Source organism: Dryobates pubescens, chromosome 27 (genome assembly GCF_014839835.1).
Source record: "Dryobates pubescens isolate bDryPub1 chromosome 27, bDryPub1.pri, whole genome shotgun sequence".
Taxonomy (NCBI): Eukaryota; Metazoa; Chordata; class Aves; order Piciformes; family Picidae; genus Dryobates; species Dryobates pubescens.
In genome coordinates, this window is record NC_071638.1 from 2,732,451 (window position 1) to 2,756,024 (window position 23,574).

Consider the following 23,574-nt stretch of genomic DNA (forward strand, 5'->3'; position numbering starts at 1 on the left):
ATAGAGAAAGGCTTGGCTTACAAGCTGAGGACTTCGTGAGGTCTCCCCTTGATAATATTTCTAGTCCAGAAACGTGGCACGGATGTGCCGTAAGACGGAGACAGGAAATGGCGCTGGCCGCGTGGCTGCACCGCGTGGCTGCTGCTCCTCCCAGCACACAAAGGGCTCCCGCTCGAGGGGGGCTGTGGCAGGTCAGCGACGCTGGCTCACACGGGCTGCTGGCGCTCCTCCTGCAGCAAGGGATCGCGCAGTGGTCGATCCCACGGGGTACTGTCCACGGCACCGCACGCAGCTGGGTGACGGTGGCAAAGGAGCGTGAGGTCTCTTGGGGCACTGGCTTGAGTCCCAGGCAAGGTGCACCATGGCAGCACTGGCACGCACACACTCACAGGCTCCAACACGATGTGGGGGGGGCTCATTAACCAAACGACCCCTATTTACCATTTGCCCCAGTGAATACTGGCCCAATGAGCAGTCTGTTGCTAACGCAAGGTTAACCAATGGACTAACACCTACCAAATATGGTGTAAGCATATGCCATACCCAGGCTGTTTACCTGGACTCAGTGGTGCCAGGATCCCCCTGCTGCCCCCAGAAAGGAGGGGGAAACAAAGGAGGGTTAACACTCAGAAGAGTATGTTCCAGAAATGTTTGGGGCACAATCCTGACCATAAGCATCCTTCACTACAGTGTGCTCTCAAGAAATGTCATAAGCCTGTAACTCAGAGATTTATCTTTTGTCACACTGAAAAGGTGTCTGTAGCTTGTTTCAAAGTGCACTGCTCAGGTGCACAGAGCTTCCAGATCCCCCTTGTTCCAGCAGAAGATACAGGTCAGGGAGCATTAGAGATCGCTGCTTTCCTGAGGGAGGAGAAAGGGCAGTGCTGCAGGAGTAGGGGGTTACATCTGCCCTTCTGTGGAAAACATGTCTGTCGGTACACTACAGCAGACCAAGAAACATTTATAACCCTGGGCATACAGTGTGAGGTCTGGTCTTGAGGAGAGACTGGAATTTTAGTCAGTACTATTGCACGGGCAATTCAGAAACTGACTTCTGGGGGGGTTCTTTTTTGTCTCTTCTGCAGTGCTGTATTCTTGTGCACACATTTTGCACACAGCATCTACCAGGGAGGTGCTCATAGTAATATCAGTGCAGGAGCACACCTATTATTAACTTTCATGTGGTGAAAGAGTTACAGAAGGGAGATTACAAGGCTTTTTCAGTTCAGTTTAACTATTTAAATATAAGTTTAATTGCATCCATTATTGACTTAAGCCTCAGTGGCAGCCAGTTGCAAGCGTAAATGAAGGTGATCTACCCAACCTCAGGCATCTTACAGGACTTCTGTGTGTAAGCAGCAGCTCACATTTTCTTTACAGCAAAAGGTTGTACCATTCAGACAAAACCCTTTTAAGCAATCACTCATTATCAAAACCATAGCATTACTTTGATTTAAGCAAGGCTTTGGTTTTTTTGTTGTTTTGGGGTTTTTTGGTTGGTTGGTTTTGTTGTTTTTTTTTTTCATTAGGTTAAGGTAACTAAGAGCACTGAACCTCTCTTTTTATGATCCCAGTGCCAACTTATGCCACCAATAGCATCTTGGTTATTCCAACTCCACTTTGTTGCCTCTTGATCAAGTGTGGAGGGCCAGGTTGCAGTAGCATTCCCACATCACCTGCAGTTTGGGTCTCCGTGCCTATACCCTGCATGCAGGTGCTACTGGCTGCAACTGGAAGGAAAGGCATGTGAGCAATGTAGTGGGATCAAGACTTGTTTTCCAGACAAGGCAGTTGTCCCTCACTACAGGGGCAATCCCAGGCAGATTAAAAGATGTTTTATGTAGGGGCGATTCTACTACACAGGCAATAACTTAAATACTCACAACCTGTCCCCTTTAATGCTTCTTTAAATAGCTTGCTCTCTCTTACTGCTTTGAGGAATAATAATGAACCTGTTAAGCTGGAAAGAGAAAACCTCCCCCTCATTTAGAAAGGAGTGCCAGAGAGGAGAGAGAGCATGTTGTCTTTCAAGAGAGATATTTAGTCATTCTTCTCAGCAGAAGGCTGGCTGCAAAGTTCATTTCCGAATCAGAAGAGCGTGTAAAGACTGCTTGTTTTATTCCCTCCATTAACTGTGCTTCACGTATTACTCATAACCTTAAAACACCCAAGCTGCTTCCCTCTGTACCAGAGACATTTAGCTGCCAATTTTGAAATAATGGTAAATTGAGTGTGTCTGTTCAAGCCAGCCAAAATAAGATGGGTTAGATTGTGAGTGTGTCTCTGTGCATGTGGGTGTAGGAGGTAAAGAGGGACCACCGTGGCAGAGAGAGTATTTAATGCCCTGGAAACATTGTCAAAGGAGCAAAAGAAAGAAGGGAATAATAGTTTCTATTTTTAGCTGTTTGTGCATTTCTCCACAGTAGGTCATATCATTCACCTGCCACTTTTAATTCCCCTTTTCTACAGGTGAACATGGCTGAGCTTTTGTAACAGTGCTGCTTTGCTGGGCAGCGTCGTTGTGTGCCTATGTTTCACATCCCGCAGCAAACGGTGTCAGGTTTGCCTTCCAGCTCAGTCTTCTGCTCCAGAAGCAACTGTTGGAAAGGCTTTTCTTGCTGTGGACCTGGGAAGGTTTAATGTGGGTGCCTGAAGTTCCCAGGCACGCTCCACTGCTGCTTGGCATAGTGCCTGCAATAACATCCCCTTGCAGAGGATGAGTCTGGCCCTGGAGCCAACACCAGGCCAGAGCTGACCAAGCTTATCTGCCAGGAGGAACCAGGCTTACTCTCTCTGGAGACCTTACAGATTTTGCTTCCTTCACAAGATAAGGCAACTCCAGATCCTGGTACCTCCAGGGTGGGCAAGACTAGTCCTGGGATTACTTTCCAGAGCTCCAAATCTGGTTGCTGCTCTATTGCATGAAACTCCATGCAGTGTGCACAGAGTCAGCTCAGCTGCAAAGCTCTGAAAAGCAGTATTGTAATGTCGCTGGTAAAAGCAGATCCTCAGGAAGGGTGTGTATGCTGTAGCTTCTCATTCTTGGAAGATGTTCTAGTAGTTCTCATGTTCTCATTCAGTAGATGTTCTAGGGATGAGATTCAGTCTGGTGGCTCCTAAATACACCTTGTGAGTGTCCTTGTTGCTGTTCCTTGCTCCTGCTGAGTACAGGCTGGGAGGTTGCATGCAGAATGAGAGACACCCAGGGAGATGATGCAGAGCAGAAAGACTTCTCCCCTGTGATTTTGTAGATGTCATCTCTCCTTCTCAGGTGCAGCCTTCAATAGGAAGAGCCACATGCCAAAATCTGTACTTTCCCCTGGGGATTAGCAGGATTGTGAGAGAAGAATTTAGAGCCGGTGACAATGACGGCACACGATGCTGCTAGTGATTATCACACCTGTTGCTTTTGTTCTGATTCTCATAAATATGTCTTAAAGTACCCCTTCGTGGTCAGTGCCATCATCTTCATTTTACACATGGGGTAAGCAGTTACTGCTGGTGATGGGAATGGTCATTTCAAGTAAAAGCAGTCTTACTGGAAATGGAGTGGAAGTAAGTAGTACAAGCAGCGGAGCAGATGAAAGCTGTTTTCTTGTGGCTTAATTTTGGGAAACTAAAGCATGTGTGTACATATGCTTAATGAAAGGCTGAGCTCACTCTGTGTTCTTGGTCACTAAAAGATGCTTCTTCTGCCCCAGCTGAAATCTAAAAGGCAGTAATATTTTGGAGACTTCCATTCCATAGTGTAAATGTGGTAGAAGTTGCCAAGAAGTTCCCTGACTGGAGGAGTGGGGATGAGCTGGCAGATGGAGGGACCACGTGAAGCATCTTTCCTTTTGGAGTCAGAGCTGTGAGGCTATGAAAAGTGCCACTGGATTAGGGAAAGAGACTTCTACTCCTTTCTAATGCTTGAACAGGATTCATCTCGCTTTTCACTGGCATTGTTTTACCTGTGTCCTTGGAGAAACTGATGTGTCATCACACTAATTATGTCAGGTGTATTTCAGGAGCATTTCAGAGCTCATCTTAAAGCATATACTCATTTCAGTAACCCTTTGAGGTCCATCTGGTTAAATTCATGGGACTGGGAAGCAGGTGAGTTGCCAGGTAGCCTGCAGTACCTGGCATGGTTTTGCCATTTAGAGTCCTAGAATTTATGGGGCTGGTGGCGACATGCCCCAGGGTTGGACAGCGTCGGATCTGTGGCTTCCTGTTGAGCTGGAGAATTGTGTGGTCTCAATCCTCTCTTCAGTTGCTGCAGAACAGTTAAAAATGGCATTGAAAATGAGAAGGGAATAGTTTTGTAGGACAGCTGGCTGGCCTGTGCCAAGCACATTCCTGCCTCTCTCTTTGTCTGCTGTAGAAACTCTAGACCTGTTGTTTCAGGCTTTCCTGTAGCTCAAGCAAGAAGACAAATCTGTGAGAAATGGGAACAGTGACAACTGGAAAAGATCTTTGTTAACCAATTGCTTGTTTTCTGTTGTTTCATTCTTGACAATGACAAGTTTGTTAAATTGACTTTTAAAACATAATTGTCCAGTGGGCTTTGGGGTTTTTTGGGGTTTGGGGTTTTTTTTAAAGAACTAACCATTCTAGAGATTACATGCTGCAGACTGGGGTCAGAGTGGCTGGAGAGCAGCCTGGCAGAGAGGGACCTGGGGGTGCTGGTTGATAGTAGGCTGAACATGAGCCTGCAGTGTGCCCAGGTGGCCAAGAGGGCCAATGGCATCCTCGCCTGCATCAGGAACAGTGTGGCCAGCAGGAGCAGGGAGGTCATTGTGCCCCTGTACACTGCACTGGTTAGGCCACACCTTGAGTCCTGTGTCCAGTTCTGGGCCCCTCAGGTTAGGAAAGATGTTGAGATGCTGGAAGGTGTCCAGAGAAGGGCAACAAAGCTGGGGAGAGGTTTGGAGCACAGCCCTGTGAGAGGAGGCTGAGGGAGCTGGGGTTGCTTAGCCTGGAGAAGAGGAGGCTCAGGGGAGACCTTCTTGCTCTCTACAGCTCCCTGAAGGGAGGTTGTAGCCAGGAGGGGGTTGTTCTCTTATCCCAGGCAACCAGCACCAGAACAAGAGGACACAGTCTTAAGCTGCACCAGGGGAAGTTTAGGCTGGATGTTAGGAAGAAGTTCTTCACAGAAAGAGTTATGGACCACTGGAATGTGCTGCCCAGGGAGGTGGTGGAGTCACCATCACTGGAGGTGTTTAGGAAGAGACTGGATGGGGTGCTTGATTGCATGGTTTAGTTGATTAGATGGTGTTAGGTCATAGGTTGGACTCAATGATCTCTGAGGTCTTTTCCAACCTGGTTAATCCTATTCTATTCTATTCTATTCTATTCTATTCTATTCTATTCTATTCTATTCTGTTCTGTTCTGTTCTGTTCTGTTCTGTTCTGTTCTGTTCTGTTCCGTTCCGTTCCGTTCCATTCCGTTCCATTCCATTAAAGGGATGTTGTATTGGTGGGATAAACTTCAGATATGGTTTCCATCCTGGAAAGGGGCTGATTACTTGGTAAAGAAAGCTCAGACAAATACATGCCAACAATGCCAAGAATCTCATCACTGATCTCACAGCTAAGCTGTTAATTGTCTCTGTGTTGAGACAAAGAGACAGAAGTACACTTTAAAATGCCTCACATATACTTAGTATCTGAATATGTTAAAAGTTATCCTTAATATACTTGAAGTGCCCACAATGTATGATACTGATGTTTTGGAAGTCACTCATTTCAGACAGGCAGCTGTTGAATTTTGACCAAGCTGGAACAAATAATAAAGAACTGATTTTCAGAAATGTCATCTGTTTTCTGGGCAATAATTCATTTTAAGGCATCGGGGATAGGGTACCAGAAGTCATCTATGACTTTTAAAGTGGTCTACAGTGCCTAGGCAGAGGTGTTAGGCTTACTGTGTGAGTGATACCCTTCGCAAATGGGATGGGGTGCTAATGACTGTTAATGTTCTCTTTCAGTATCCACAATGGAGTAATAGCCGTGTTCCAGCGAAAGGGTCTCCCAGACCACGAACTTTACAACCTCAATGAAGGAGTCAGGTAAGAGACTCAAGTCTGTGCAAGGTGTTATGAGGCAGCGTGCACAGTGCTGTCTGCTAGCACTTGCACTTGAAAGCCTCTGCAGCAGCCTTGCAGCATGTTTTTTTCCCCATGGTAGTTTAGAATCATAGAATCATAGAATCAATAAGGTTGGAAAATACCTCAGAGATCATCAAGTCCAACCCAGCACCCAACACCTCAGGACTAACTAAACCATGGCTTCAAATGCCACATCCAATCCCCTCTTGAACACCTCCAGGGATGGTGACTCCACTACCTCCCTGGGCAGCACATTCCAATGGCCAGTCTCTCTTTCTGGGAAGAACTTCCTAACATCCAGCCTAAACCTCCCCTGGCACAGCTTGAGACTGCATCCTCTTGTTCTGGTGCTGGTTGCCTGGGAGAAGAGACTAAACCCCACCTGGCTACAGCCTCCCTTCTGGTAGTTGTAGAGAGCAAGAAGGTCTCCCCTGAGCCTCCTCCCCTCCAGGCTAAACAGCCCCAGCTCCCTCAGCCTCTGCTCACAGGGTTGTGCTTGAGACCTCTCTACAGCCTCGTTGCCCTTCTCAATATCCTTCTTAAATTGAGGTATGTTTTAATAAGCTATTTTTCATGCATGATCATAGCCCTTACTTCCAGTTTCATCCAGTACTGTCAGTTTGGCCTCAATCATAGCTGCTCTTGGTATGTGTCAACACCTCACTGTGTAGTGAAACCCGGGTTCCTCCTTCTGCAGGGGAGATATTCAGCTGCCAGAAGAATAGACTACTTCAGTCTGTCTTGATGTACTGGATCGAAACCAAGGAAGGGAAAACCTGGACCCCTCTAGAAATGCAGCCCTGTTCAATGATGCTGCCCTCTCCAGAGGTGCCTAGCTCTGAGGTGCTTGCATACATGGGGGATGTAAACCTTCCAACTGCTCTGTGTCACTCAGCAAGGGAAGGTGTCCAGCCTAGTGGTCCCTTACATCTAGCTGCTCCTTTTGTACAGGCTGAATATGTTAATGTTCTCTGTTTCTTTCTCATACTGTTATGATACTGTTTGCAACAGACTAAATACAGACCAGCAAGATATATGGTGGAAACAATTTTCCTTAAAAACCAAGAGAAAAAGTGAAAATTCTAACATTTGAGTTAAGGTATACATGGGGGGAGAAGAGTTTACCAAGAGAGAAGCAAATACCTAGATTTACAGCACTTCACTTTTTAACTACTTTTCCTAGCACTTCCTGTTACTTACTGAACCCTCTCCCACTGATAAGGGCAAGGTAGCAGACTTCCTCTTAGAAATTTGTCCCAACACTTTGAAGGATAAAGAATAGAAAAGGAGCTGCACTTAAAAAGGACAGACAGCTTATTACATTCTCTGGCTGTCTTCAGATAAGAGCCTCATTGGTTTGGTGGACAAGAAGCTCAACAGGAGCTCTCAGTGTGCATTTGCAGCCCAGAAAGCCAACCAGATCCTGGGCTGCAGCAAGAGAAGTGTGGCCAGCAGGGCAAGGGAGGTGATTCTCTCCCTCTACTCAGCTCTGGTGAGACCCCACCTGGAGTACTGCCTCCAGTTCTGGAGCCCCTATTACAAGAGGGATCTGGAGGTGCTGGAGTGTGTCCAGAGAAGGGCCACGAGGATGAGCAGAGGGCTGGAGCACCTCTCCTGTGAGGACAGACTGAAGGAGTTGGAGCTGTTCAGTCTGGAGAAGAGAAGGCTCCGAGGTGACCTCATTGTGGCCTTCTAGTATCTGAAGGGGGCTACAAGAAGGCTGGGGAGGGACTTCTCAGGCTCTCAGGTAGTGATAGGACTAGGGGGAATGGAATGAAGCTGGAGGTGGGGAGATTCAGGCTGGATATGAGGAGGAAGTTCTTCCGCATGAGAGTGGTGAAGCCCTGGAATGGGTTGTCCAGGGAGGTGGTTGAGGCCCCATCCCTGGAGGTGTTTAAGCCCAGGCTGGATGAGGTTCTGGCCAGCCTGATCTAGTGTGGGGTGTCCCTGCCCATGGCAGGGGGTTTGGAACTAGATGATCCTTGTGGTCCCTTCCAGCCCTGCCTAATTGTATGATTCTATGATTGGTTTTCCCTTACTGCCTATTCCCATTCTGTCCATGCACTGAAGTCTGACAACATCCACAGAATATCCAGATATTCTGGGATTATTGGTCCCTGTCTGGTTCCTGGACTGGATAGCTTGGGAGGAGTCCAAGTGCCTGACATTTGGTCTCTCGTTTTTCCCCCTCTCTTTGTCTTTTTGAAATCAAAAGAGACTTATTCTCCAGTTATTTCTTTTTTCCCCTGGGGAGAGGGTGACATACAAATAATAGGTTTTCTAGGATGGCTGTCAGTTAGCATGATCCATCAATCATTTTGAGTTATTGAAATAATGGTTGATTGTTATTACTGTAAGTGCAGTCAGGATTCTTCAGTTTCGTCTGAATGACAAAAAATGGTAGCTCTGGGCTGAGATTTCCTGGGCCAGTGCATTTACTGTAGGATGCTTGTCTGCTGATGAGGGGTGGAAGAAGAAGAATTACCTGCTAATGTGACAGAGACAAAGATAATCTTGTATGAACCAACAAGCAGAGGGTAGGTAGATCTTATTTGGTGAGTTGTGCCCAGAATTTCCTTGGGCATAACCCCTGCACCATGAGGATGCTTGCTCATATCATTACATGGAATGTATTGCAACATCTCAGGTAGCCAAACAGACCACAGACAGATGGCTGTATTTTATTTTCTTGTTTTATGGCAAGCTTGCTGCTGTGAGGACCCATTGATTTTTGTTAGGGTAAGAACACTGCTGCTTTTCTGTCACCTCAGCTGATAGCTCTGTTTTCCTCTCTCTGGAAGAACAATGCTGAGCTGGAAAGCTGCTCTCATAAATGAGGTATCAGCAGTGTAACTCTCCTGGTACCACTGAGTGTCTGGGGAGATGCAGCAATGGCTTTTTTAGAGTGGTTCTTGTCTAGTGCTACATTGAGGTTCCCTCTGGCCTCCAGCTTGGCCTGAACAGCCTTCTAACTTACTGCCAAAAGCTGTCCATCCTTTCAGCTTTGGTTTTGTGAAGCTTCTGTGTGTGTCCCACTTGCTTCATTCATAGAAAAAAAAGCTAAGATGAGCAAAGTGTGAAAGGGTGAAGTGGACACAGCAGCCGAAAGATCTGTCTCTAGAGGAAAGCATGAGAGTGATGTTTGTACAATGTGCCTGTTCAGATATCCAGCCACGACCAAAAGCTGCTGCACTTCAGCTGTATGCTTCATTTTACTGTCAGCCACAGTCAGTAATGTTTTAGAGCCTCCTGACTATCTGTGACGGAAGCCCTTTTGTCTCACTTAAGTTCAGCTCAAAACCCAGCTAAGAAAATGCTGATTTGACACAGACCAAAGATATCTGGCTTACTGCTATTACTACTACTCATGTATTGTATTTAATTCAAAGTAGCTTTCATTAGCTTAACGTTGTTATTATTGAATGCAAAAACACCTGATTCATAAGCGTGACCTCAGAAGTGGAGCAAGTGAGTATTTGCCTCAGGATTGGTTTGGATGGATGTTCCTCACAAGTACAAAAGTAAGCCATTATTTCCACTGGGCAATGTTCAAGTGTAGAAGTGTTCAGGCAAATGTAATTTTCCCAACAGTTACAGGACAGTAAAAGAGGTTAATTTATTTTACTACTTTAAATCAAGCAGAGTCTGGGATACTTTTCATTATTAAACCTTGACTATCCAAGCTGATTCACAGACCAAGCTTAAATATTTGAGCAGCTGGGTTATGCCCACAGTGTTTGCATGCCCTCATTTTGTCCCAGAAACGCTGCATATATTCAAGTACTGCATGTCACATGGGTACAAATTTGTATAACTTCCTTTCCTGAACACACATCTTGAGGCTTTGAACCCTGATTATGTACAGCTTTCATGAGCCAAGCCTAGAAGAAAAGTAGATGGTGCTGTACAGATTTGTACCTACTGGTGTATTGCTATATAATCAGTACAGTACCATTTGCTTTTCGTCTAGGTTTGGCTTATGAAAGCCATTTACACCACTGCCTTTTGACACCCTTCTTCCATTCCTTTGGCATTAGAAAGTAGCCTTAAATATGGAGTTATGCAGCACTCAGAAGCGATACCACAAATCAAACCAGTCTGTGGTTTCTGTGCCTTTCATATTGCTGTAACTTCTGAATAGCTCTGCTAAAACTAATGAGGTACACTGGTGGTGTGAGAAGATGCTCCAGTAACTGAGAGTCTCAGCAGTGTATGGCCTGTACATTACTTCTTCTGAGCTCTAACTAGGTGATTTCATCAAATCAATTGATTCAAAAGTCAGATAATTCCATTCTATATACTTACTGGTTAGCATTTCTCTTGGTGCATGTGTGTGATATCAGTAATCATCTAGTGGTTTTTCCTTTTTCATTTCATCTACCATATGTCATTTTGTCTCTTTGCACCACTTGTAACTCAAGGAAGGAACAGACAAGGAGGGATACAGTGGAAGCAGAATGTCCTGTATTAAAGCTAATACATATTTATAGCTGTCCCTTTTCCAAGTGTCAGGATATCGATTCAGTGCAGACAAAACACATCTTGGTGGCGTTTGGGAATGAACCAAAGCAACAGTGGCAAAGATACAAAAGTCAGGAGCTCTTTCAGCATATTTCATGTGAATTTATGTTGTCATCTGAGTTTATCAAGTCCTTAAGCAGGCAATGAGGGCCCAATGCCAATGATACACAAATTTCATGAGTGCAAAATCACAAACATACGCAGCTGAAACAAGATCTGCTGTCTGATCAGGGATCTCTCTTCAGCTTAATCAGAGCTTTACCTGACTCCATCATGATGCACATGTCTAGATAAGGTTGTTTAGTAATCTGGATTACCCAGAATCTGCCAGGTGACCACCTAACTGATTTTTACTGGGGGGGAGAGGGGGGATGGAATTAAACAAGGTTTAAAAAAAGAATTTCAGGCAGTGCTTTGGATGCAGTTTTGTTGCAGATCTCTCTTCAATTAATGTGGGTTCAGAGCACATCAAACGCCAGTGTTCCAATGTGGCCTGAGAGCCTCACTATTCACTTGAAATTAACAAAGTAGCACGAAGTGTCTGTATTCTTAGGGATGCAAAAAGCAAGACACATTGATTGTGCTGTCAGTTCTTCTACTCTGTAAGCTAATGTAGCCATAGTGCTGCTTGGTGTGATGCAGTCCAGTGCATATAATTAATTACAGTCTGATTGTTTATTTCATTCATAGCAGAAAGAATGGGTACGTGGTGGGATTTTGTATTATCAGAGGGCTAGTTATTGAGTAAGTGGAACATAACTTTGTATTTCCTGCCCTAAATGCCAGGAAGTATCAGTAGACCCTAAAACATCTTTATTGATGATCTGGATGAGGGCATTGATTCCATCTTCAGTAAATTTGCAGATGACACCAAGCTGGGGGCAGGAGTTGATCTGCTGGAGGGTAGAGAGGCTCTGCAGAGGGACCTGGACGGGCTGGACAGATGGGCAGAATCCAAGGGCAGGAGATTGAACACATCCAAGTGCCAGGTTCTGCACATTGGCCACAACAACCCCAGGCAGAGCTACAGGCTGGGGTCAGAGTGGCTGGAGAGCAGCCAGGCAGAGAGGGCCCTGGGGGTACTGGTCGATGGTAGACTGAAGTGTGCCCAGGCAGCCAGGAAGGCCAATGGCATCCTGGCCTTTATCAGGAACAGTGTGGCCAGCAGGAGCAGGGAGGTCATTCTGCCCCTGTACACTGCACTGGTTAGGCCACACCTTGAGTCCTGTGTCCAGTTCTGGGCCCCTCAGTTTAGGAAGGAGGTTGACTGGAACATGTCCAGAGAAGGGCAACAAAGTTGGTGAGGGGTTTGGAACACAGCCCTGTGAGGGGAGACTGAGGGAGCTGAGGTTGATTAGCCTGGAGAGGAGGAGACTCAGGGGAGACCTTCTTGCTCTCTACAACTACCTGAAGGGAAGTTGTAGACAGGCAGAGGTTGGTCTCTTCTCCCAGGCAACCAGTACCAGAACAAGAGGACACAGGCTCAGGCTGCACCAGGGGAGGTTTAGGTTAGATGTTAGGAAGAAGTTCTACACAGAGAGAGTGATTGCCCATTGGAATGGGCTGCCTGGAGGGGTGGTGGAGTCACCATCATTGGAGGTGTTCAGGAGGAGACTTGATGGGGTGCTTGGTGCCATGGGTTAGTTGTTTAGGTAGGTTGGATTGGTTGATGGGTTGGATGCGATGATCTTGAAGGTCTCTTCCAACCTGTGGGGTTTTTTTGTTGTTGTTGTTGTTGTTATTATTATTATTATAGGACAAGAGAAGATCTTTTCATATCAAGGCTATGAGGAGTTCAGAACTAAACTTCAAAGAGCTGTTAGCTCGAGGAGAGGGCAGGAAATTAAGCAAAATCTGTCCACATGAAGTATCAGTGGCCCAAAGAGATCTCTGGGAATACATTTCCTCTGTCACAGGAGAATCCGAGCCTGAAACTTGCATGTTACTTTAACCTAAAAATGGTTTATTTATCCATGTTCAAAGTAAAAAGCAAACAAAAAAAGCCTTTAGTGCCGTCACTTACAATCCAGAAAACAAAATGACATCACTTGGAAAGTAGATTTTGAGTGAGCATGCCACAGTTTGGCTAATAGCAGCCTTCTACTCATTAACATCCTCCTAAGGCTTTAAGACTTCAGCAGTCTTTGAGGGAGGCACGTTTTAACCTCTGCCAAGGGCTCCTCAGTGAATTCCATTGACGATGGAGGGCACTGCGAGGGTCGCTCTCTCCCTTGTGCTGCATCCCAGGGGATGAGCCATGCTATGGTCATTCGTGATAATGAGAGGCCTGTTGCCAAAGCCTGAGCTGGCCTTGAACACTTTTGTACATGGTTTGTAGGAATTAATCAGGTTTCTGGCAGAAAACAATTCTCATGCTCAGGAGCATTTGGAAACCCTCTTTTTTACTGCAAAACTTCTGCTTCGTTTATGCATTGAGTGTTTGTTTCCACAGTATGCTGTGAGGTCAGTGTGGATATATCCTTAAGGATAAATAAATAATGTATCCTTTTTCAGCCTCCTAAAGATTGACCTGCTCCTCCTCTCTCTGAACTTTCAGAAGGTCCCAAGAGGTTATGCTGAAGCAAGTGGGGTTAGAAACATCAGATCCAAATCCTGCAGACCTTATGATGAAGTGAGAGATAGGCTGGGCTTCTTAAATCAGACATGATTTTTTTAATAGTTAAATAACTTGGTTCATTAGTTATTTAGAATAGAATAGAATAGAATAGACCAGGTTGGAAGAGGCCTTCAAGATCATCACGTCCAACCTATCATCCAGCACTAAACCATCATTCAACTAAACCATGGCACCAAGCACCCCACCAAGTCTCTTCCTAAACACCTCCAGTGATGGTGTATCCACCACCTCCCCAGGCAGCACATTCCAATGGGCAATCACTCTCTCTATGATGAACTTCTTCCTAACAGCCAGCCTAAACCTCCCCTGGCACAGCTTGAGACCTGGCTACAACCTCCGTTCAGGCAGTTGTAGACAGCAATAAGGTCTCCCCTGAGCCTCCTCTTCTCCAGGCTAAGCAACCCCAGCTCTCTCAGCCTCTCCTCATTGGGCTGTGCTTCAGACCCCTCACCAACTTTGTTACCTTTCTCTGGACACATTCTGAGAGCTGGCAGATGAGCTGCCAAGCCACTCTCCATCATTTTCCTCCAGTCCTGGCTCACTGGAGAGGTCCCAGATGACTGAAACTGGCCAAGGTGGTCCCCATCCACAAGAAAGGTCGGATGGAGGAACCTGGAAACTCCAGGCCTGGCAGCCTGACCTCAGTGCCAGGGAAAGTGATGGAGCAGATTATCCTGGTGGCAATAACTGCGCACCTGAAGGATGGCCAAGGGCTCAGGTCCAGCCAGCATGGATTTAGGAAGGGCAGGTCCTGCCTGACCAACCTGATCTCCTTCTATGCCCAGGTGACTGCCTGGTGGAGGTGGGGCAGCCTGTGGATGTAGTCTACCTGGACTTCAGCAAGGCCTTTGACACCATCCCCCACAGTAAACTGCTGGCTAAGCTGTCAGGTCGTGACTTGGACAGCAACACTCTGAGCTGGGTTAGGAACTGGCTGGAGGCTGAGCCCAGAGAGTGGTGGTGAATGGTGCCACAGCCAGCTGGCAGCCAGGCACCAGTGGTGTGCGCCAGGGATCAGTGCTGGGCCCCATGCTCTTTAACATCTTCATTGATGATCTGGATGAGGGGGTTGAGTCAGTCATCAGCAAGTTTGCAGATGACACCAAGCTGGGAGCAGATGTTGGTCAGTTAGAGGGGTGAAGGGCTCTGCAGAGGGACCTCGACCGACTGGACAGATGGGTGGAGTCCAACAGGATGGCATTCAACAAATCCAAGTGCCAGGGGCTGCACTTTGGTAACCCCATGCAGAGCTACAGGCTGGGGTCAGAGTGGCTAGAGAGCTGCCAAACAGAGAGAGACCTGGGGGTGCTGATTGACACCTGCCTGAACATGAGCCAGCAGTGTGCCCAGGCAGCCAAGAGGGCCAATGGCATCCTGGCCTGCATTAGGAATAGTGTGGCCAGCAGGAGCAGGGAGGTCATTGTGCCCCTGGACTCTGTATTGGTTAGGCCACACCTTGAGTCCTGTGTCCAGTTCTGGGCCCCTCAGTTTAAGAAGGACATCGAGACACTTGAATGTGTCCAGAGAAGGGCAACAAGGCTGGGGAGAGGCCTTGAGCACAGCCCTGTGAGGAGAGGCTGAGGGAGCTGGGATTGTTTAGCCTGGAGAAGAGGAGGCTCAGGGGTAACCTCATTGCCCTCTACAACTCCCTGAAGGGTGGTTGTAGCCAGGAAGGGGTTGGTCTCTTCTCCCAGGCAAGCAGCACCAGAACAAGGGGACACAGTCTCAAGCTGTGCCAGGAGAGGTTTAGACTGGAAGTGAGGAGAAAGTTCTTCACTGAGCGAGTCGTTCGTCATTGGAATGTGCTGCCCAGGGAGGTGGTGGAGTCACCATCCCTGGAGGTGTTCAAGAGGGGATTGGATGTGGCACTTGGTGCCATGGTCTAGTCATGAGGTCTGTGGTGACAGGTTGGACTCGATGATCCTTGGGGTCTCTTCCAACCTTAGTTACACTGTGATTCTGTGATACTGTTTGCTCTCTGAGATTGCTTTGTACGTTTTAGTGTAGAGGGATCATGAAAGGCGGAGATAAACTGACACATTCCTACCTGTTTCTTTACTGGGACCCTGGTGAGCCTCCTGAGTGGAAGATATAACCATTTCAATGCAAACTGGCCAAGTTTCACACACATGACACAAGCCACAGAATATCATCTTGCTTCCTGTTTCTTTCTAAAGGTTTTGTCACCTGCTCAGTGTTTTGAGCCTCACACAGGAGAGGGATGGTCTGGCTCTGAACACAGCAGCCAAGTCACACGCTTCGGTTTTGGCTCAGACCCACAGGTGGGCAGACAGCATCAAGAGTTCTCCCATGTGTGCAGCACCAGGCACCAGTTAAACCCTGGCACAGCAAGAGAACAATTCTGGCATCTTCACAAGTATTAGATGTTAGAAGGGACAGCATCCTCTTTTTGTCAAATCTTCATTCCCTTTCTTTGTGCAACAGGGCCATCTAAAAGCATGGCAGATACTGTTCAACAAACAGAGCTGCTGGTTGAGACTCTTGGTGTTGTTTTCTCATATTAGGCATTATGGATGGGCTTTGGGCTGATATGAAAATGATTTGCTGTTGCTGACTCCTGCTTTTCTGTGCAGTGCACACCTGATAAGATTTACTGATTGCACAGAGCCTTCTTTCTTGTTCTTTTTAATACAGGCAATTATTGAAAACAGAACTGGGATCCTTTTTCACTGAATATCTACAGGTAAGCATGTGGTTCAATCAGATTTCATTGTATGCAACTGAGCATGATCCTTTCACCCACTCTAAATGCTGGTCTGGAGACTCTTGAAACCATTCTGAGATGTCCTCTGACTTCTCTGTGTTCTGCCATTTACGGATTAATGAGATTTGGATTATATCTATATACATTTAGATAGCAAAAGCCCAACCTGTGGAATAGATTTGCACAGTCACTGTCGTTCTTCATGACATTGCTGTCTTTCAGTGGACTTCAGACATTCTTTTTTTAACTTAAAATTTAAGTTCTTGAGTTAAGTTTATTGCTAAGTTTATTGTTGTATGGCTATCAGGAAAGAGATTTAGCTGCAAGCACACACTGTCTATTGAAGCAGTACTCTTTCTGTTTCTCTAAGACAGGACCCATGCTTTGTGGGTCAGCCATTTAAAGTCTGAGAAGCACTTTGTACCACACAGAACACGTGCTCTATCCTGTAAGCAGTAGGTGATTATATCATCTGACAAGTGTCCCAAGTGATTGCAGCAGTATGGACACAGGAGGAGGCCTTTGACAATTGATGGTTAAAATGAAAGCCCCCCTTCAGTGCCAAAAGCTGGGAACGAACACAATGTGAAATGAGATGAGAGTAGGGAAGTACAGAACTGAGTAAAGGTAGTCTGTGTTTGATTTACAGAACCAGCTGCTCACCAAAGGCATGGTGATCCTACGGGACAAGATCCGGTTTTATGAAGGTAACTTGCATTTTAGCATGGCTATCTGTCTCTGTCGCAGGAGGTTCAGCAAAGGCATCCTGGAGGCATTGTGATGCTTTCCACTATCTGCCCTGGCCTGTCAGCCTGACCTCAGTGCCAGGCAAGATTATGGAACAGGTCATCTTGAGTGCAGTCACACAGCACTTACAGGATGGCCAAGGGATCAGGCCCAGCCAGCATGGATTTAGGAAGGGCAGGTCCTGCCTGACCAACCTGATCTCCTTCTATGATCAGGTGACTGCCTGGTGGATGTGGGGCAGGCTGTGGATGTAGTCTGCCTGGACCTCAGCAAGGCCTTTGACACCGTCCCCCACAGCAAACTCCCGGCCAAGCTGTCAGCCCATGGCTTGGATGGGAGCACACTGCGATGGGTTAGGAACTGGCTGGAGGGCTGAGCCCAGAGAGTGGTGGTGAATGGTGCCACAGCCAGCTGGCAGCCAGGCACCAGTGGTGTGCCCCAGGGATCAGTGCTGGGCCCCATGCTCTTTGACATCTTTATTGATGATCTGGATGAGGGCATTGAGTCCATCATCAGTAAATTTGCTGACAACACCAAGCTGGGGGCAGGAGTTGATCTGCTGGAGGGTAGAGAGGCTCTGCAGAGGGACCTGGACAGGCTGGACAGATGGGCAGAGTCCAAGGGCATGAGATTTAACACATCCAAGTGCTGGGTTCTGCACATTGGCCACAGCAACCCCATGCAGTGCTACAGGCTGGGGTCAGAGTGGCTAGAGAGCTGCCAAACAGAGAGAGGCCTGGGGGTGCTGGTTGATGGTAGGCTGAACATGAGCCTGCAGTGTGCCCAGGCAGCCAAGAGGGCCAATGGCATCCTGGCCTGCATCAGGAACAGTGTGGCCAGCAGGAGCAGGGAGGTCATTCTGCCCCTGTACACTGCACTGGTTAGGCCACACCTCATGTCCTGTGTCCAGTTCTAGGCTCCTCAGTTTAGGAAGGAGGTTGACTTGCTGGAACAAGTCCAGAGAATGGCAAAGAAGTTGGTGAGGGGTTTGGAACACAGCCCTGTGAGGAGAGGCTGAGGGAGCTGGGGTTGATTAGCCTGAAGAGGAGGAGACTCAGGGGTGACCTTATTGCTCTCTACAACTACCTGAAGGGAGGTTGTAGACAGACAGATGTTGGTCTCTTCTCCCAGGCAGCCAGTACCAGAACAAGAGGACACAGTCTCAGGCTGTGCCAGGGGAGGTTTAGGCTGGATGTTAGGAAGAAGTTCTATACAGAGAGAGTGATTGCCCCTTGGAATGGGCTGCCTGGGAAGGTGGTGGAGTTGCCATCATTGGAGGTGTTCAGGAGGAGACTTGATGGGGTGCTTGGTGCCATGGGTTAATTGTTTAGGTGGTGTTGGATTGGTTGATGGGTTGGACACGATGATCTTGAAGGTCTCTTCCAACCTGGTTTATTCTATGTATTCCCAGGACTATGGATTAGCTTGTATCTATTCATTCCTGCATTCTGCTGTTTTTTCCTGGCTGTCATCAAGGAAGGGTGATTGCCTACAGCAGCAGTGAGGGAGTAAAGGAAAGATTACCTCCAGCAGGAGCATTTTTATAGCCTGCTCAGTGTTACAGAAAATTGGGAAAATTTGGGTGAGGTATCTTAATAAACAAAACCCTAAACAGTAAGATCCCAGGTGGTTGAAGCCTGGCTGAGCCCAAAATAACGCTGTAGCTTGTTTTAAGAGGTACTCTGGATTCAGACTTACATAATCAAGGTCAGACACTGTCTCTTTTTTTTTGCAGCAAGGCTCCATTTGTCTGTCTGCACCTTCTGGAGGTGTCACCTTCTGGAAGTAAACATCAAGCATAACCCCCACCCAATGTGTCATTTTCCAGTCACCCTCATTTTGTGTCCTGTGGTATTGTGTGGCATTTAGATACACTGTTAAATCTGCTCTTTTGTCCCAGACCCAGGTATACAAGCCACACTGGGGAGGCTTAGATTGGATATTAGGGAAAATTTGTTCACTGAAAGGGTTCTAAAGCACTGGAACAGGGAACAGTGAAGTGGTTGAGTCACCATCCCTGAAGGTATCTGAAAGCCATGTAGATGTGGCACACAGGGACATGGTTTAGCAGTGGACTTAGCAGTGTTAGGTTTGCAGCTGGACTCAATGATCTTAAAGGTCTTTTCCAACCTAAATGATTCTATGATTCTGTATGACATCAGAGGGTGAAGTGGTTTTGGAGTATCTGTAAGAATTATTGCCCATGAAAATAAGTCTGAAGAACTTTGGGGAGTCTTGAGGCAATTGTAAAGAAATGTGCCTGTCCTTCTCCAAACCTGCAGTCGTAATACCGCTCACTCTAAAGGGGCTCTTTGCACAGTAGCCTGGAGACAACCATTGCCATTAGTTCCAGCTATCTCTATATCCTAAATGTGACCTTTCTTTAGTGACAATAGAGTTGATCAGATTAGGATGGTGCTATGGGACCCAGATTTTCTGATGAAAAGACAATAGCCCTGAACACTGCAAAATAAGGACAGAATTCACATTAAATACATAACCCCCCCCCAAAACCAGTAGCCAAACTCTTTAAGCTGAGCACAGAATTCCTTGGAGCAGCAGCTTGGAGGGCACAAGGGAAGCTACAAAGATTTTGAGGTCCTGCTTTGTTAATTACAAGGGAATATTTTTTTAAGTACCAAATCAGCAAATTAGATGCAGAGCCCTACCAAAGCCCAGCCTTTGTTTTCCCCCTGCTTTTACTGGCTTGACAGGAAAACATACTATGTTTGAGATCAAAGCTGAGGTGAGAAATTGGAATGTGCAGTCACAGAATGGCTCTCAAACGTGGGACAGTGTTTAGCAAATGCAAAGGATCAGCAAGCTGTTAAGTTGATTTTGGTTTTGAATTTGGTGTCTTGCTTCGTGGATGCCCTTAACGATGCAGTCAGATACACTGGTAAGGTCAGGATGAAATCAGTCATGTGCTTTTTCAAGTTCATCCTTGGAAATGTCAGCTCACTAAAACTGTGAAGTTACTAGAGAGTCCCTGTAATTTGGGAGTCTCATTCAGAGACAGAGGTCTTTCTAAGACAGCTTTCAGTTAGCTTGCCTGGGGACGTGCTGATGGATGTGAGTTTCCAAGGCCGGAACTTGGATTTCCTGGCAGAAGCAGCAGCATGGCCTCAGAGTCCATCCCATACTCAAGTGATCCCACAGCTCCCAAAGCACCCAACACAAAGTTTGGGAGCTCTCATTCTGAGCAGGGTTCCCTTTGTAGGTCTGTGGCAGCAGTGGTCCTGCCCTCCAGTCCCAGATTGTCCTGCACCCCATGGTTTGAGCTTCCATATCCAGTCGGTGTTGAAGTTTTCAGAAGAGAAAAGAAACATTCCTGCAGAGCATACACTGGAGAGCTGTTGTCTTGCAGGAGGCTGTAAAAGTTATCACCTCTGTTTTGAAAGTATTTTATTATTATTATTATTCTGTTTCTTGCAGGAGTTTCAATTAACTTGTAGAAGCATCATGAAGAGTACCACATGCATTGTTGTGTCTTTGACTATTGTGCTTCAGTAAGATGAGCATTTAGAGTAACCCAGCTTTCTGTAATCTGGCAAATGCTTGGGGTCAGTGTAGGGATCTCTGCCTGACAGTAAACCAAACAGGTTCTTGAAAGGAAACAGAAGTGATGTGTCTGTATGAGAAAGATACTTACCATCAGCACACTGCAGGAGTTCTTCATCCCCAGGCAGGTAGCTCTGCAACCGTTCCGAGCTGCTGGACAGAAATCCATGACTGCACAAAACGAGCTGCCCACAGATGAAAGGAGTGTGCAACAGTAAAGGCACATTCATCTCTGCAGGGTAATTTGACTGCATGCACTCCTAGCTGCAAGACTTGGAAAGGACCCATGTTCAGCACCCACATCTGGAGCCAGATTTGTAAGGGCTTAGTTCCCACTTAACCTCAACTTGTGGGCAACTAACATACATAGCTCTTTTTAAAACTCTGCCCTCAAGGCATGGAGTGGTTGGGCTTCTCCTTCAAGGTCAGATTTATATCTTTGACACACTTTGGTGTTTCAGACACTAGTATATGAGGGTTGTCATGCATGGTGATGTCAATGATGATTGCTACAGCTGCTAGGAAGGTTTGGACCTGGATCCCTGCTGTGTTTCACTAGAACTAGACAAACTTTCAAAACTTTAAAACCAAGGACACCCTTTTCTGCCTTGTGCATGAGTGTGTAGGACACAGAGAGCTGCCTGGTGGTGCAGGGGGTAAAACCTTGGCATGGTTCACAAGCCAGCAGCTATCATGGTGATGCACATTTCTCACTGAAAGCACCTAAAGGCATCAGCCCAGGAGCAGCCCAGGAGCTGCAGATGGGCCAGAGCTGGTGCTTGAAAATGCAGGGAGATCCAGTGCCCCATAATACAAACTGGCACGTGGCTGACTTTGAGTGTAGATGCTTTCATGCAGAGTTTCTGTGTGCTAGGTGTGGTAATTCTGGGCAAAATGTTCCCTGGCTTAAGTAATGCTGTAATACACAAACTAAGAATAGTATCTGACACCAATAGTAACATTGATGGATTGCTATTGAATTTACTTCCTGATAGGTCCTGTTGTCTTTTCTGAGTGCCTTACACTCATTGATGTATTTATCTTCATAATAGTTGCCAGTGGACATGCAGTGAGTGGCATTGCTCTCATTTCATAGTGGGGTTAGGGGCAGGGGCGTGCTACAAAGCTTTCCCATGGTCACACAGGTCATTTTGGGCAACAGGGATCTGAAGCCAGCGTTCAGCTATCAAGCCAGACTTCCTCACCTGTAGATCATGGCTCCTGCATTTGCCCTTCTGTTTCACAAAATGTTCTGTGGGGAGCTCAGTGTCCAGCTTGGCCATACAGCCTGGCCAGAGCTTCTTCACTCTCCACTGAGGAGGCTTCTAGGTGGCTGCATCTGGGAGGGAGTGGACAAAGAAGGTGTCTTGCCATAAAGACCAGCTCAGCCTGAGTCCTAGCAGGTTTTGACTGCATCTGTGTAAAGTTATAGTGAAAAATAGAGCCACAGCACCACTGGCTTTTTTACATAGGTCTTGAGTGAGTTTTTCTGTGTAACTGGGGATATGGGCAAGCTATACAGGATTCATGTAACCTGCTGCGTTCTCCTACTGCTCTTCTCCACAGTCTTGTCCAGTAGGTATTACTGCAAGAGGAGGAGGAGGTAACCTGGGTTCTTCATGTTTGTTTTCCAAGTAAAATTTAACCTCCAAGTCTCTGAGTGTACTAAGAGACCTGAAAAGACACAAATACTGAGTAATGTACACTGAAGGGAGTACTAGTTCCACTCTGCTAATAGTAGCTGGTACATGATTCATCTTGTGTATAACAGATTCACATTGTTTCCTGCCTGTTTTAGACTTTGTAGTTGGCTGATGACAGCCTAAATGATTCACTAGTTTGTTTTGTGGTTTTGCAGGGCAGAAACTACTGGATACCTTAGCTGAAACCTGGGATTTTTTCTTCAGTGATGTCCTGCCCATGCTTCAGGCTATTTTCTATCCTGTGCAGGTGAAAAATTACACTGTTACTATAGAATCTTGTAAAACTGGAAAAAGAAACTTTACAGGTTCATCAGCAGATTGATGCAATCTTTAACTCTCTTTCCTTGGGGCAAGCTCCTAGTGCAGCTGTTCTGTGTAGTCATGTCATGCAAATAAGTGACTTAATGCAAACAGGGTTGAAATGCTGGAGTGAAAAAGATGAAGGGGAACTTAGAAAACAAAAGTGGAGTGCAAGGAGGATGGTTAGTCCTTCTGCTAGCTCACATTAGAAGTCAAAAAAGGTTATGAATGTTAAACTGAAGTATGTTCACAGGGAAATAAGTGGAGCCATGGCCTCTGCAGTGTCTCTGGAGTATCTCCACTTTTTAAAAGGATTTGTCTTTCCAAGATGAAAGTCTGTGCTATTCTCAGGGGACAGCAGTAGTCACAGAATCACTGTGGTTGGAAAAGACCTTCAAGATCATGAAGTCAAATCGCTATCTAGCTCTGCCAGGGCTCCTACTACACCATATCCTTGAGCACCATATCTAAACAGCTTTTGAAGACATCCAGGGACTGTGATTTAACCACTTCTCTGGGCAGCCTGCCCCAGTCTTCGATAAAGCTTTTGGTATAGAAGTCCTTCCTAATGTCTAATTTAAAGCTCCCCTGGTGTAACTTGACTTTCCTCTTGTCCTATCAGCTGTCACTCGTGAGAAGAAACCAAGACCCACATCTCTACAACCACCTTTTAGGTAGTTGCAAGAAGGTCTTCCCTCAACCTCATTTTCTCCCAAGTAAACTACCCCAGCTCCCTCAGCCATTCCTCATAAGACCTATTCTCAAGACTCTGATGTGGAAGAAGGCTCAACCTTCTACTTTAGTGATTGCCACAGAGGGTTACCTCTTCAATGCCCAGGGAATCTGTACCAGATCGGTATGACTGACCTTCTGTACATGGACCTAGATGCCTCCAGATGTTAGTGGGAGCTTGGTGCCCAATCACGTTTGGGGAAACTTCAGAAACTTTCTTCCACTTTTCCAAGTGCATTTTATGCCTGAAATGATTGTCCAGACGTAGCATCTGCAGATAATTGCAGGCATGAAATCCCAATTCTGTGGAAAATCTGCAGCTTTACACAGAATTCTGTTCTGAAAGAGAAGAGCTCTGAAAACATACAGGGTGATTTCACTGCTTGATTTGTGTCTTACCTTTAAAACAATAGAAATAAGCTGGCATTGAAAACCTATTAGGACACAGTCAGAGATTATTTTAAGTGCCACATGTTTTAAATCCAGGACATCTGGGCACCTGGAGGTGTAGAGAGGCTCTCAGCCTGGCTTTCCAAAGCAGTTTGCTAAATTAGA

General features: G+C 46.4%; 1 protein-coding gene across 5 annotated transcripts in view; it reads left to right on the forward strand.

The window, feature by feature from the left end:
• PRR5 (proline rich 5) overlaps window positions 1-23,574 on the forward strand; it is a 120,951-nt gene that overhangs the window by 58,459 nt on the left and 38,918 nt on the right. For all 5 annotated transcript variants that reach the window (XM_054173821.1, XM_054173824.1, XM_054173825.1 and 2 more), the window contains 4 exons: window positions 5,973-6,053; window positions 15,907-15,955; window positions 16,626-16,683; window positions 22,143-22,234. In XM_054173821.1, coding sequence (XP_054029796.1) covers window positions 5,973-6,053; window positions 15,907-15,955; window positions 16,626-16,683; window positions 22,143-22,234 — 280 coding nt within the window. The remainder of the gene's footprint in view (window positions 1-5,972; window positions 6,054-15,906; window positions 15,956-16,625; window positions 16,684-22,142; window positions 22,235-23,574) is intronic.